The 15,396-nt window shown below is 37.6% G+C and overlaps 1 protein-coding gene across 1 annotated transcript in view; it reads right to left on the reverse strand.

The window, feature by feature from the left end:
* The window catches only part of CCDC81 (coiled-coil domain containing 81), an 81,360-nt gene that overhangs the window by 20,087 nt on the left and 45,877 nt on the right, over positions 1 to 15,396 (reverse strand). Inside the window, exons 8-10 of the mRNA XM_007490834.3 lie at positions 5,038 to 5,131; positions 4,476 to 4,622; positions 2,017 to 2,121 (exon numbers count right to left, since the gene is read on the reverse strand). Coding sequence (XP_007490896.1) covers positions 2,017 to 2,121; positions 4,476 to 4,622; positions 5,038 to 5,131 — 346 coding nt within the window. The remainder of the gene's footprint in view (positions 1 to 2,016; positions 2,122 to 4,475; positions 4,623 to 5,037; positions 5,132 to 15,396) is intronic.

The following is a 15,396-nucleotide window of genomic DNA, read 5'->3' on the forward strand; positions in this document are numbered from 1 at the left end:
TCTTTTTTTCTCTTCCAAGGCCCCTAGTATATTTCTACCCATGCATAGGAGCCACCTCTGTAAAATTAGGAAAATATTACTTGATTATGCAGTAAAATATAAATCTCTTCAGGTCAGGGACAATTTTTTATCTTCATATCTAAAGCACTTATCAGTGCCATGTACAGATCAGAAACTTAATATTTGTTTAATTTAACAAAAATATCCACACAATCTCCCTCCAATTCATATAACTATCTCAGTACATTGATCCCCTAGTGCCAAAATTCCACATTGTACACCAAATCTTTTCTGAGTACTATCACAAATTCTGCAGTATTCTGAAACACCTGGCTGTTAGTTACTTTTTTTTGCTATTAACTATTAATATGATACAACCATGTGGTTCATTTCCTGTCATGTGAATAATCATCAAGATGACCTGTTCATAGATGATATAAGAAACTACTATAGTCCCTAAATTCCTTTCTGATGGATTATAAAATGGCATATACTCAAGACACCCCCTTTTCTTGCAGGATCGTCACTTCTGCAGCCTGAACTAGTGGTTGGTTTATCTATAAATGAATCTCTCTATATATTTACCTATAAATATGGTGGAAGATACATTTTCTGAATTTGGCTGAATCGGCTATGCTTGCATACAACAGACAACACTTCTCTTGGAAGGTGACAAATCTCAAATTTGGAGCATTCAAGAACCACTTATGGAATATTTCATCATAATCTCTAATGTAATCCTTCAGAACATCAACTAAAAAGTTCCCCAAATTATTGAGACATATGCCTGAACTCTGGGATATAAGTAGTAAAATCTTTGACATGCTATTGATTCCTTTTGTGAAATTCAAATTCTTACCTGGGGTCTGATATTACCCTGCTATGATATCACTGCTTTCAATACTCCCATTATATCATTACATGTTTTAAGTCCACAGAATCAAAGATTTTGTTTTGTTTTTTTATTTGCCCTTACTTTATGAATGAGGAGATTGAGTTACAGAGGGGCAAAGTAATTTGTCCAAGGTCCCAAAGGAAATAAATAATAGATCTTTTAGCTTTAAACTCAAACTCCTCTCCATTGTGATATTATGTGATATTATGTCAGGACATCAGCAAATTTTTCTAACAGAGGCAAATGAAAAGGGACAGTGAGTTTGGCTCAGAATTGGCCAGGATCAACTTTATTACAACGTATGTCCCAGTCTTAAAAACCACCAGAAAAAGAACATACTTCTATTCAAGAACCTTTCTTGTTTTCTTTGAGATAAGAGAAAATTCTCTCTCTATAAGAATCTCAAGACAACAAATTCTTGAATCTGCCCCCAAGCAACCAATTTTGAGTCCACCGTGTGTTTCAATTCCAAGGTAGAAATCATAACATTCAGTTGTTAGTTGTATTTTTCAGAAAAGTTACACTGTCCCCAAATGTTCACATTAAACAGCATCCAACCCTCATCACAAAGAAAGCATTGCATCAGATAGCAGTAAATAGTAAAGAGGATTAGCAGGCTTTAATATGACAGTCCATTTATTAATGCAGATTGCCTAAGGCGAAACCCTGTCCTGAAAAAACACTATGGCATTCAAATATAGGAACCTTAAAGGAAGGACTCACTAGCTGACAGCCAAATACACTAACATTGAATCATGGCATCCCTGGCTTTCAGAAACAACAACAACAACAAAAACTGTAGCCAGAGATATAAGGATGAAGAGGAGAAAATGGCATCTTTTGATATTTATAACATAAACATAACAATCCAGAAAGTTATATACTGCAGGAATTATTATCCTCATTTTTCCGATGAAGAAACTGAGGTTAAGAGAGTGACTTACCCACAGCCACATAGCTAGGAAATATGGTAGAAATATGGTAGAAATTGGTAGAAAATGAAATGGGGGGGGGAAGAAAAGGATAAATTAAAAGAGAAAGAGGAAAAGGAGAAAGAGCAGGAAAGGCATAGGAAGTAAAAAGAAGAAAGGAGGAGGAAGTGGAAGAAAAGGAATACTTACATAATACTCAGGTTTCTCAATCTTGTGGCTTCTAATAGCTTCAGCAACTCCAAGATTATATGCAGCATTTTTCTGATTTTGTTCCCTAATAGCCATATTTTTAGCCTATTAAGAAAAGAAAAGAAGTATGTACTAAAATTATGAACCTGGAAAAAAGCAACTCTTGAGCAACCAATGTGCAATAGAAGCCTGCCTTTTAGAAACAGCAACAGCCCAATAAAATGACACCATAAATTACAGATTATGCCTAGAAATATTCTTCCCTGAATTTAATTAAGCAATTATTAAATACTTTCTATATTCAGAATTGGAAGGGATAGAATGATAAAATATCAGCAATGAAAAGGTACATTTCAAATAGTGCTAGGGAAGAGAAAAGGAAGAGAAAAGATAGAGGAAGAAGACACTAGGAGTTTAGAATTCTTTCAGCAGGGAGTATCTTTTAAACAGTTGTATAAACTGCATTTTTATTGGGAGCTTGACAAGAGTCTGCTAAAATACTGATTAGCACTTGCACCAAATAATGTGGGAAGACTCTATTGATAGACTCCCAGGCACCATGCACAGGTGTAGCAATCAGGCAGTTTACTGTCTGGAAACAGCAGTGGGATATAATCTCCACTTTCACAGGTATTGAGTGTAAGTGAATGATTCTCCCGCTGTGCTGTTCTGTGGTTTGTTTGTTTGTTTTCCTGAGGCAATTAAACACTAAATGCCCACAAGATGCAGGCCCAGCTCTTTTCTGGAAGAAAAGATAAAGGTCTAGAAGACATTGATTCGAGACCAAACCCTACAAGTATTTGCAGTGTCAATTTTTTTTTAAATGAGACAATTATAACAAGTTATAATTAGGTTGATAAGAGCAAATCACAACAGATGAACTTCATTTCCTTTTTTTGGCCATCAGACTGGTAAATTAGGGGAACACCAAGGAACATAGCAAGGCATTTTTAAAATTCTCTAACATAGACAAGGTAGACAATAGTAGTTAGATGATTTTATGGCTGAGCCCGGAGTGTGTCAATTAATGGAATGATATCAATCCAGAAGGAAAGTCTTTTAGCAAAGTGCTAAAACCTGTTCTGTTTCTACTTTTTGTCAGCAACTTGGGTGAAGAGATAGCTGGTATGATCTACAGAATAGCACAAAGCCAGGAGGCTAGGCAACCAGATTAAAAAAAAACTGGGATTCAGAAAATAGTGGCAATGCTCAAATGAGCTAAGACTGATGAAGAAAGCTAAAGACAACCTAAAGGGTGCTTTTAGCTATGACACTAGTATAGAATCAAAGTTGGGATAGGACCATTATTAAAAGGGATGGAAGAAAGAAAGAAAGAAAGAAAGAAAGAAAGAAAGAAAGAAAGAAAGAAAGAAAGAAAGAAAGAAAGAAAGAAAGAAAGAAAGAAAGAAAGAAAGAAAGAAAGAAAGAAAGAAAGAAAGAAAGAAAGAAAGAAAGAAAGAAAGAAAGAAAGAAGAAAGAAGAAAGAAGAAAGAAAGAAAGAAAGAAGAAAGAAAGAAAGAAAGAAAGAAAGAAAGAAAGAAAGAAAGAAAGAAAGAAAGAAAGAAAGAAAGAAAGAAAGAAAGAAAGAAAGAAAGAAAGAAAGGAAGGAAGGAAGGAAGGAAGGAAGGAAGAAAGAAAGGAAGGAAGGAAGGAAGAAAGGAAGGAAGGAAGGAAGGAAGGAAGGAAGGAAGGAAGGAAGGAAGGAAGGAAGGAAGGAAGGAAGGAAGGAAGGAAGAATGAGAAGTATCTAAAAGCCGTATGGAGTTTGGCTTTGATATATGAAAAATTAAATCCCTACCCTCAAGGAGCACATGTATGTGTGTGTGTTTACTAGAAGGAGTGAATATGTGTGTATATATATATATACATAGATATATAATATGTATAGGGGTGTATATATATATATATTTGTATATGTGTCTAGGTATATACAAGTAACCAAAAAATAGAATATATTAAGTATATATTAATACATCATAGACATATAAGGAAAATGTCATCAAGTAAAAAGTGACACAAAGATGAATTTCAGCTGAGGAAAACAGGGAAGGTTTCAGAGAGAAGATAACATTTTAATTGAGTCCGGAAAGATGAGGAGGTAAAGTTAAGTACATTTTCAGGGTAGGGGATGACATGGGCACCTTATACATCTAAACCCTTTCATAATCATTGTTTTGGAAGACTTTGAGAGGAAGATGGATCTTTGCTGTTGAGTATGACAGTCGTGTCTCTCTCTCTCTCCATAACCCTATTTGGGGGTTTCCTGGCAAAGATAGTGGAATGATTTGCCATCTCTTTATCCAGCTCATTTTACAAATGAGGAATCTGAGACAAATAGGGTTAAGTGACTTGCCCAGGGTCACCCAGCTAGTGTCTGAGACTGGATTTGATAATCTTCCTGACTCCAAGCCCAGTGCCCTATCCACTGGGCAAGTTAGCTCTCGATGCTGCTGGGATACCTGATGTCTATAGAGTGCCTCCTGGTCTTTCAGCACTTGATACTGCTGTATAATCCGGTCATCCTCTATTTCCTTCCTTTTCCTCTCTTCATTGTAGTATACTGGTACATTCCGTTGGGATCTTTGTAAGCATACATAGCACATCTCCTAAAAGAGCAAATTGAAGGTTATGTTAAAGTCTTTCCTTTCCCTCCCCTTCATATAGCAAATTGTTTTGCAAACTCTCAAACAGTTTGTGGTCACCAAGCATATTTTCTGGGAGAAAACTAACTACCAGTAATAATTGCTCATAAAGAAATTGTTCACATGGAGCCTCAAGATGTTCCTTTTTCTTTTTAAACTATTTAGCAGTCACACATCCAGCAATTAATGTGATGACATGGAGAGCGGATCTTTCAATTAGTAACCCAAATTATTGACTCACTTTCTATGCCTAGTGCCTGACTCATCTCAACCAAGACATAATAACTGAAAGCTCATCATAGCACTCTCTTTGAAAAGCAGAGCTCTGAGATTAAGGAGAATCAGGTGGTTACCTTACTTTTACTTTTAGATACGCTACCTGTCCAGCTTTCGCATGGCCCTGGCAAAGTGGGACAACAGGAGTCTTTGGCTTCAGATCTCCTTCTGGTTTTGGAGAACCTGGTGATTTTATTCTATTAAAGAAGAAACAGATAATCAATATTCTTGAATACAGTCTCTACTACACACTGATTATTCTTGTCTTCACATTCTGAGTGAAACCAAACTTCCATGGAGAACTGCATGAATGGAAAGGATATTGGAGGTCATTTTGTCCATTCTAGCTCTGAAATAGGAATCTCCTCCTCAGCATCTTTAAGGGTTTTTCTTTTTTTTAATTCTTATCTTCCATCCTAGAAGCAATACTAATGTATTAATTCCCAGGCAGAAGAGTAATAAGTAGTAGGCAATGGAGATTAAGTGACTTGCCTAGGGTCACATAACTAGGAAGTGTCTGAGAGCAGATTTGAACCCAGGACCTCTCAACTCCATGCCTGTCCATCTAACTGCCCCCTCCTCATCCTCAACAGTATGTTGACATCCATTACTTGAAGATTTACTGACAGAGCCCCACCCACCCTCCACACTGAGGATGTCATTTCCTTTAATGACAACTCTAATTATTAGGACACATTTCTTTTTTATTAAATCAAAATATGTCTGCCAGTAATTTCCACCCATTATTCCCCATTCTGTCCTTAAGGGCCAAATAGAATATTTAATCACTCTCCAAAATAACCACCTCTGAAATATCTGAAAACAACATCCCCTGACTCAAGCTCTCTCTAGGCTAAGCATCCCAAGCTCCTTCCTGCAGTTCCTTGTGTGAATCCACTATGAGCCCACCCACTCTCTCCAATTCCTCCAGCTGTGAATTGATCAGGACAGAGCAGAGATAGACAATCACTTCCTTTTTGCTGAACACCATGCTTCTTTCATGCTGATTCATCTTTTCATATGAACTGCTGCTATTTGTCATGCTGTTCACACATTTGGTATTTGTGTAGTTTATTTTTTGAGCCCAAGGATAGAACTTTTACATCTTCTTATCCCTTTTAAATACTATCTTGTTAGTTCATGGTCTTAATTTGATACTGTGATATTTTGATGAATCAGTGATATCATCAATATGGACATGCCTTTACACTCTACCAGAGCAGATCAAAATTCATCCATGCCAGAGCAGCTAGATGGTTCAGTGGATAGAGAGGTAAGCCTGGAGACAGGAGGTCAAATCTGACTTAAGACTCTTCCTAGCTCTGTGATCCTGGGCAAGTCATTTAGCCCCAATTGCCTAGCCCTTAACCACTCTTCTGCCTTGGAATCAGTACTTGGTATCAATATTAAGGCAGAAAGTAAGAGTTAAAAAACAACAACAACCCAGAAAGTGCTAGATGAATGTCAGGTATTATTATTGTACTCAGAAGGCATGAATTATATTTCAGCTCAAGCCAAGAAAATTACACTACTTCTCATTTTCCCTCTCTTCTCAATAGACAACAAATAAGCCTTCGCCAAAGCAACATGGGGCAGTGAGGTAGCACAGTGGATAGAGCACTGGGCATGAAGTCTGGAAGACTCATCTTCCTGAGTTCAAATCTGTCTTCAGATGCTTACTAGCTGGGGGTCTCTGGGCAAGTCACTTCCCCCTGCTGCCTCAGTTTCCTCATTTGTAAGCTGATCTGGAAAAGGAAATGGCCAACCACTCCAGTATCTTTGTCATGAAAACCCCGAGTCACAAAGAGTTGGACATGACTGCACAACAAAGCAACATAGCCAAGGCATCTGATTCTTTTGAAGAGACTTAAATCCTGTACTAGCATATGATCATATTGACTGCATCATCAGCTTAGACAAACCCAAAACAACTGGACCATTCAGGTCATTAACATGGCGTGACTAGAGAAATGCAGCTGGGAAGCTAAACTAAATAAGCTCCCCAAGATAATCCTCTTCCCAACTGAGGGGAAGTACTATGAATAGTGAGCTCTTCCCAGTCAGCTATGCCCGAAGAGCATCAGAGACAACATTAGTCCATGGAAAACAATCCTCTCCAAGTTAATAACGATTTGTCCTTAAAAACTGCAAGGTTTCAAATCCCTTTGCATAGTTGTGAGTTGCTTTCCCTGCTTTTTAAACAATCTCTCCATAGAAGAATAAGCCTGGAGTCAAGTTCAAATAAAGCCCCCAACTCTCCCAACTCAGTATTCATAAATAAACCTAGAAAGGAGGAGAACTCTCTAAAATGAAGCCAATCCATGAAATGGACACTTGCCAGGTCCTCAATCTAGATGGTTTTGAACAATTCTAATCCTCAGTATTATCACTCAAATTCAGTGTCTCTTGAATTTCCTAAATTTCCTAAAAATTTGCTAAATTTCCTATTCCAATTCCCTAAAAAGAGAAGTATCCAATAAATGTTTAATAAATGCAGTTCACATTCTATCATATTAGATGAATCAGAAACTACCTCCCTCATAGTATACCCTGAAAGGCAGATAGTACTAACCTCATTTAAAAAAAAACAAACAAAAAAAATCTCCTATCTTCTGTCTTAGAATCAATACTAAATGTTGGTTCCAAGGCAGAAGAGCAGGAAAGGCTAGGCAATGGGGGTTAAATGACTTGCCCAGGGTCACACAGCTAGGAAGTATTAACCTCATTTTTCAGATGAGAAAACCAAGGTTCAGAGAAATGTGACTTATCCACAGTAACATAGCTAGTAAGTTGGTAGAGCTGAGTGGAATTTAAGCCCTCTGATAACAGACCCAGTGATCTAACCCTACTTTGTTGCTTCTCAAATTTTCTAAAAATCATGTGATAAACCCGAGTACAGATACAATATATGAAATACAGGTTTATTCCCATGACCAGGAACTCCTGTTGTTGCTTGTCCACCTCTTTCAAAGGGAATCAATGACCAATGACATCATGTGATGATGATTTGCTCGTGAACCAGATTTTTAAGTGAGGCAGAGTTGCACAGTGTCGTCAGCCTCGATCTCTCTTCCAGAATCATCCAAGTCCAGCGGCAAGACAAAAGTGAGGATGATGGGGATGTCTCCGGATGCAGCAGATGACCTTAGCATCTTTGATGTCTGACCAACCTTTAAGCACTCTACAGTTTTGTGGCCATTGGAACAAGTTGCTCTCATTTGCCCATTCCACCAGGAAAAGCCTTCACATGGTTGGGGTAGACCCCTCTCCCCACCCCCCAAATCACTGATGGATTTCAGACCTATCAGTTACCTTGTTTAACTGACCTACCAAGACAGTTTTACTGGATTGTGACCACCACATATGCTACAGCTTTTTGGAGCCACAGGTGAGAGTTAACTGACAGGTGGACACCAAAGGCAGGTGAGCAACCCTGAAAAGAGCTTGGCAAACCCTCCCAACAGAGCTTGTGAACACCCCAGACACCATGAACTCCAGAGGATTATCCAAATACCTGTGTTATCCTGAAGAGCTCTAATATCCAATAAACCTTCCAAAAATGAACTATCATTTGATGGTTGGGAATCTGCTCATAATGAAATACAACTGTAATGGAATTTGATGCTCCAATATACCCTTCAACAGACTCTTGTGCTTTCAAAGCTGTAGCTATTCCTACCAACAGCACAGAGTTCAACCAATCTATACCTCTGCTCTTCTTTTTGGTGTCCTCCCACAATTCCACCCAACAAGCTATCAGCCTTCTACTAGACCTCTTGACATTATGTGGGCACTAATGCAGCAAGTTTGTCCACTGAGTGTTCTCTGCTCTTGCTACAAGTCTGGCTCACTTCTTTTGCAGTTACGTATCTTTCTGGTGACATTCTTTTTGCTGCTTCTCTGCTCAATAAAGAGTTATCATAGCTGAAAAAGAGCTGTGCCAGTTCGATGCTTTTTTGTGATGAAACAAGCCCAAAATGGAAGGTAGGCTACTTAATTTTTAATGTCATTACCACAGAGTCAATCAACAAGCTTGACTACTTATGAGCTTTTCCCCCTGGATATTGCAGTGTAAAAAAGTAGACAAACTATCCATTTGATGGTTCAAACTCATTCTTGTTTTCTGAAAATCTGGTTGAGGTCAGAAAGACAGCCACAAATAATCATAAAAGGGAGGCAACCAGTTTTCTTCTTTTTCCTCATCAAGTCTCATGAACTTTCACCAGTTCTCAAATTCCCAACTTCTAGTTCACTCATTGTCAATTATTTACATCTTGGATATTCTGCTTGTCTTTTCAGGATGGTTTTATATATATATTTATATCTATATATAATTATATTATATTATAGTATATTTATACATACATATAGAATAATGATGTTATGTGTACATAGAAATATAGCACCGTAACATATATATACTCATCTATGAAATATAGTATAGTAATATATTATACATACACATATACCACTCACACAGTAAATAACATTTACCGTAAATCCCCTGTAAATAGCATTCCATCTCTTAGCTATCACTAGAATGCCCTCCCTCCTCACCTTCACTTCCTAGAAGTTCTAGCTTCCCCTTCAAGGTTCAGCTCAAGTGCTGCCTTCCTATATGCCATTTCTGATTCTTCCACTTGATAGTCTTCCCCTCTTCAAGTCCTTTGTACTTATTTTATAAATGTATTACATATATTATAAATAAATGTATATTGTAAATAAATGTGTGTAGATTGTGTGTATGTTTATATATGCACATGCATATGAATAAATATTAATTTGGACAATGAGGTGGCATAGTGTATGCAGCACTGGAGTTGGAATCAGAAAGACTTGTCTTCCCAAGTTCAAACCCAGCTTCAAACACTTACTAGCTGATAAGTCACTTAATCCTATTTGCCTCAGTTTCCTCATCTGTAAAATGAGTTGGAGAAGAAAATAACAAATCACTTCTGTATCTTTGCCAAGAAAATCCTAAATGGAGTTACAGAGTTGGACATGACTAAAAAATCAATTGAAAACAAAAATATATATAATTTATTTATCTGTTGTTTCCCTCCAGCATGTAAGCTTCTTCAGGGCAGAATCAGTTTTGTCTTTTTATCACTAGAGCCTAGTGTAGTATCTGGCTCCTTGGAGTTACTTCATAAATGTGTTGTAGAGAAGCAGCTAGGAGGAAGAAGGTCCTGGATCCAAATCTGGCCTCAGACACTTCCTAGCTATACGATCCTGGGTAAATCACTTAACCCCAGTGGTCTAAACTTTAAATGTTCTTCTACCTTGGAACTGATACCTAGTACTGATTCTAAGACAGAAGTTAAGGGCTTAAAAATGCTCATGGTGCTCAACTAGATTCCTCTGCTGCTGAATGAAGAGACTCCCCAAGGCTTCCCCATTATCTTGTCATTAGCCCCTTACCCTCTACCACTCTCCACAAATCCTTTCTTCCAGATAGGCAGGACTAAAAGTTTTTAAATAACAAGGGGCAGTTGTTTTACTTAGTATCAATGTCTTTAAGAGAGCGCTTGTATGAACACGAAGCTTCTCGTTCTCCAGGTTTGGAAATGTATAGCTTACCAGTTTGGGTCAGTCTCCGTGGTGAATAAGGAAGAATCAGTGCCCTGATTCAGAAAAGGATGTTGTAACTTTAGGATAAATGGATATGACAAAAGAGAGAAAAACTAGAACAAATGAAAGAGGAATATGGGAGGATTTGCTTTAGCAATCTAGATACAAATAAATGTTGGTCATCTTGATGACAAAAAAAACAATATAGCAGCAAGGGTAAATTTTACACAGATCATACACTAAATAGCATCCAATAAATCAATCAATGAACATTTATAAAGTGCCTTCTACATGGCAGGCAATGTATTAGACTCTGGTGGCAAAAATGAAATAGCTCAACCTCAAGATGCTTATATCCGCATGGGGAGGAGGTGGAGACACACAAAATATACACAAAAAAGCATACACCAAACACATACAAATCAGATAAAAGACAACTGGGAGCAGGGGAGAGGGCCAATAAGACCTGGAGAAAGGGGGAACTAGGAGTGGCCTCATTAAAGGTGATCCTTGAGCTGAGGCTTGAAAGAAACCCCAGATTCCCAGAGACACAAGAAAAGAGGAACATTTCAGGGCTGGGAATCAAACAATGTAAAGACATGGAGATGAAAATTTGAGGACTGTATATGAGGACCAGAAAGGAGGTCCATTTGGCTTGATGGTAGATCACCACTTAATAAACCTGGAAAAGTAGGATGAGGACAGGTTTTAAAAATCAGAATAGACACAATTGAAACACTAGTAACACTTTGGACAACCGCGTAATTCTTTTTCCATAACAAGGTACTTTTTTCTTTTTTAATCAATTAATTTGCTTAATTAATTAATTTAGAATATTTTTCCATGGTTACATAATTCATATTCTTTTCCCTCCTCTCCTCCTTCCCCCTCCCATAGCCAATGAGCAATTCAACTGGGTTTTACATGTATCATTAATCAAGAACAAGGTACTTTTCTGCCACAGATAAGGTTTGAAACTTTCATCTCCTGTGTGTAATCTATTCATCTAAGGATTCAACTACTTCTTCTCCATCTAGAAACATATTCAAGTCTCCTTTAGCCTTAAAAAAAAAGACATTCCCTTGAGATTTACAAGAAAGAACACTATCCACATTCAGAGGAAAAACTGTGGGAGTAGAAACACTGAAGAAAAACAACTGCTTGATTTGTATGGGTCAATGGGGATATGACTAGGGATGCAGACTCTAAATGATCATCCTAGTGCAAACATCAACAACATGGAAATAGGTTCTGATCAAGGACACATATAATACCCAGTGGAATTGTGTGTCAGCTACTGGAAGGGGTGGGGGAAAGGGAGGGAGGGAAAGAATATGATTCTTGTAACCAAGGAATGATATTATAAATTGACTAAATAAATTTTTCAAAAAAAAATTCCCTTGGAATAGAAACGCAGAAGAAAAACAACTGCTTGATCACATGGGGATATGGGGATATGTTTGGGGATGTAGACTCTAAACAATCACCCTAGTGCAAATATTAATAATATGGAAATAGGTCTTGATCAATGACATATGTAAAACTCAGTGGAATTGTGTGTCAGTTGTGGGAGGGGGGAAGGGAGGAAAAGAACATGAATCTTGTAACCATGGAAAAATATTATAAATTAACTAATTAAATAAAATCCCCCCCCCAAATTTTTTTAAATAAAATCTATTCCAGCCCCAAAAAAATTCCCTTGAAAACTTCCAGGTCCTCAATCTTTCATACAGTATTTCTTCTATCTTTCACAGTCAAACTCCTAAAAATAAGTTATGTACACTCTTAGTTCCTGCTTCCTATTTTTAAAAATAATCATAATAACACCTTCATATACAAGACTTTACCTTTTATATAATTCTTTAATATTTCATTTGATAATCAAAACAGCTGTCTAAAGTAGGTCATTCCTGTGTTATTATATCATTTTACACAGAATGAAAATAGAAGCCTGCAGAATTAAGGGAGCTGTCCTAGGTTACACATCTAACACAAAGCACAGCTAGAACCTGAAGCTAGATTTCTGTCTTCCAGTCAGTGTGGTGCTGCTCTTCCTACTAGAGAGTAGTGTCCTTTTATTTCTATCACCCTGTCCAGGAGAGTTCTAGACAAAGTTAAGAGATGAGACTCCCAATCTAGCATCACACTGAGGAGGCATGACCATTACAAATACTACCCTAAGTGAAATCATAAAGCAGAACTAAAGGGTAAAGTGCCCAACAAAAATATGGTCTAAACGCAAAGCAAAGCTGTCAAGAGATTGCATTCCTAACTTTGCTTACTGCCATGGGAAATGTTGAGGAGGGGTTAATTACCTATTATTTAAGTGCACTAGGAAAATGCCTTTAAAAGACACCTTTAGGACTCTTGGGGAATGACTCACCTTTCAGGACCTGGAGTCTTTGTACCATTGTTCTTCTCCACCCTGTCTATCAAGTTGATGCCTGTCACTTTGACTGGAGAGATAGCTTGCCTAGCCCGGAGCCTCTTGGCTGAAATACTCTCTGTAAAATGAAGAACAAAAGGAAATAGAAGCCCCTGAAGCAAATTTAAAAAACAAAACATTTTAAATATGAATTTTCCACTCACACCTGGTAAGTAAAATAAACTCCATAATTTAAGGAATGCTGGATTCTGAGGCTAGATGACACACTCATCTTCTTAAACTGTTCTTTCTTACTTACCATTTCATTCTCCAGATCATTTTGCCGATGAATAAACTGAGGCAAACAGAATTAAGTGACACCCCAGGGTCACACAACTAGTAAGTTAAGTGTCTGAGGCTGGATCTGAATTCAAGTCCTCCTGACTCTAAGCCTGGAACTCTATCTAGGTGCTACCTAGCTCCCCCTGGCAAAAAAAAAGAAAGATATTATTGACAAATTAATGGTACAGTGATATGAATTTAGAAGAGGAAAATATTGCTTCCTGTAGGAGTGGTCTTTGAAGGAAAAGTAGGTTGTAAGTCAGTGGATGGCAGGGAGGGGATATAGTCCAGGAAAAAAAGTCATTTTGAGCACACTGGCCAGCCACAAGTCCATAGGAATCACGATGAAACATGCTACTCACCTCCAGAAAGAGAGGTGATGGACTCAAGAGAGTAGAGTGAGTCATAATAAGCAAAGAAGGAAAGGGGGTTGTGGGAATTAATTTCCCTGATTATCCACATGTATAACAGGTTTTGTTTTCCTTGTTTTCTCAAAGGGAAGGGGGAAGAGAGAGGAAAGGGGGGGTAGAAAGAAAAGAATATAAATATTCTAAATAAAATAAAATAAAATTGAATTTGTTGAAAGTAAATTTTGTGAAGAAAAAAGCACAGAGGCCATAAGACACAAGCCATGGTGGTATAAAATGAATGGATAAATTCAACTCAAGTGGAAACTACTTTCTATAAGGGAAGCAGGAGGAGCTGGAGATTGTGGAGAGCTAAGAAGGTTCAGACTTAATTTTTTGTTGTGTGTTTATTGTATAGGCAATGGGAAGTCAGGAAAGGTTTCTGAGGCAGAATGTAAGTTGATAATAGTAGTTGTGGATCATAGAACCTTTCTTCATCCAATATAAAGGCAGATTCTCTATGGTAATTATGGTTGTTATGCAATCATCTCACTAGAGGTGTTTAAGAAGGAAAAAAAAGCCAATGAAAGGATTTTTAAGTCTCACGTTATTATTACCTGATCTGAGAACAAAGAAGTTTAATTTTAAAAGCAAGTTAGGCAGAGTGGTGACAAATGAATCATGGAATTGCAATACTTCTCATACTCTTCCTGAAAAAACTAGGAGCTGTAAACCAAAATCGTGGTTCAACCATCTTCTAAAGAATTTCTTTGCTACCATTCCATGCTACCATTTGCTACCATTGTGACAGACACAAAGAGGAAGGGGGACAGGGAATAAAATGCCCAGGTATATAGTGTGTGGGACCTATCTAAAGAGCAAAAAGGGCTTCCCCCTGTCCCCCACAGTTCCATTTACTCTGCATAAAATTTTCAATGGTATATCAGAATCTAAGAGCTCAAAGGGATATTGAAGGTCATCTACCCCATCCATAGAATAAGTTTTCCCATTTTTTTAAACCCTTACCTTCCATCTCAGAATCAATACTATGTATTGGTTGCAGAAGAGCAATAAGGGGACAATGAAGGATAGATGATTTGCCCAGAGTTACACAGCTAGTGTCTGAGTCCAAATTGGAACCCAGGACCTTCCCATCTCCTCATAGAATAATTTTTAAATAAATTAAAGCATTACACTTCTGGAAAATCTAGGTTAAAGGGCAATTTTAATTCAAGACTACCCACTATCATCTTTCAACATCATAATATGCATCATATCAGTGAAGGCTATGAGTAAAGGGTCAAGGGATAGTTGGTTTAGACAATGGTAGAAGTGGAATAGAGAAAAGGATGAACATCCAAGTATGATGAAAGCAGAACTGGGTGTGTTAGAATGGGGTAATGGTTACCCAAGCAAAGCAGGGAACAGTTTATGGGGCTCCGAATATTAGACTAGGAAGCAGAAAAAATGGAACCAACATGGGAAAGAAGAAGTCAAAGACAATCTGGATCTATATGACAATTACTCTGTCCATTTAACAATTTTGCCAAGGGCTCTCCCTGGACCTGAACTTATGAGACTGTGTATATATGTACAAACAGGCACCCTAGTTATAGTTCCTAACTTAGCAAAACCAAGTAAATCATTAAATTTCATTGTTGAACTAGAATCTAATGAATCCAATGCTTATTTGAAGGTAGTCTAGGGAAGAGGGAGAGTGACATAAAAATATTTTTGGCCTGTTTGTTATCCGTCCTATAGAAGAATGATTCAGTCAGTGTTCTAGTTATATCATACGTGCATGTATATTGTGTATAGATACCCACATCCATATATA

Source organism: Monodelphis domestica, chromosome 4, assembly GCF_027887165.1.
Source record: "Monodelphis domestica isolate mMonDom1 chromosome 4, mMonDom1.pri, whole genome shotgun sequence".
NCBI classification, from domain to species: Eukaryota; Metazoa; Chordata; class Mammalia; order Didelphimorphia; family Didelphidae; genus Monodelphis; species Monodelphis domestica.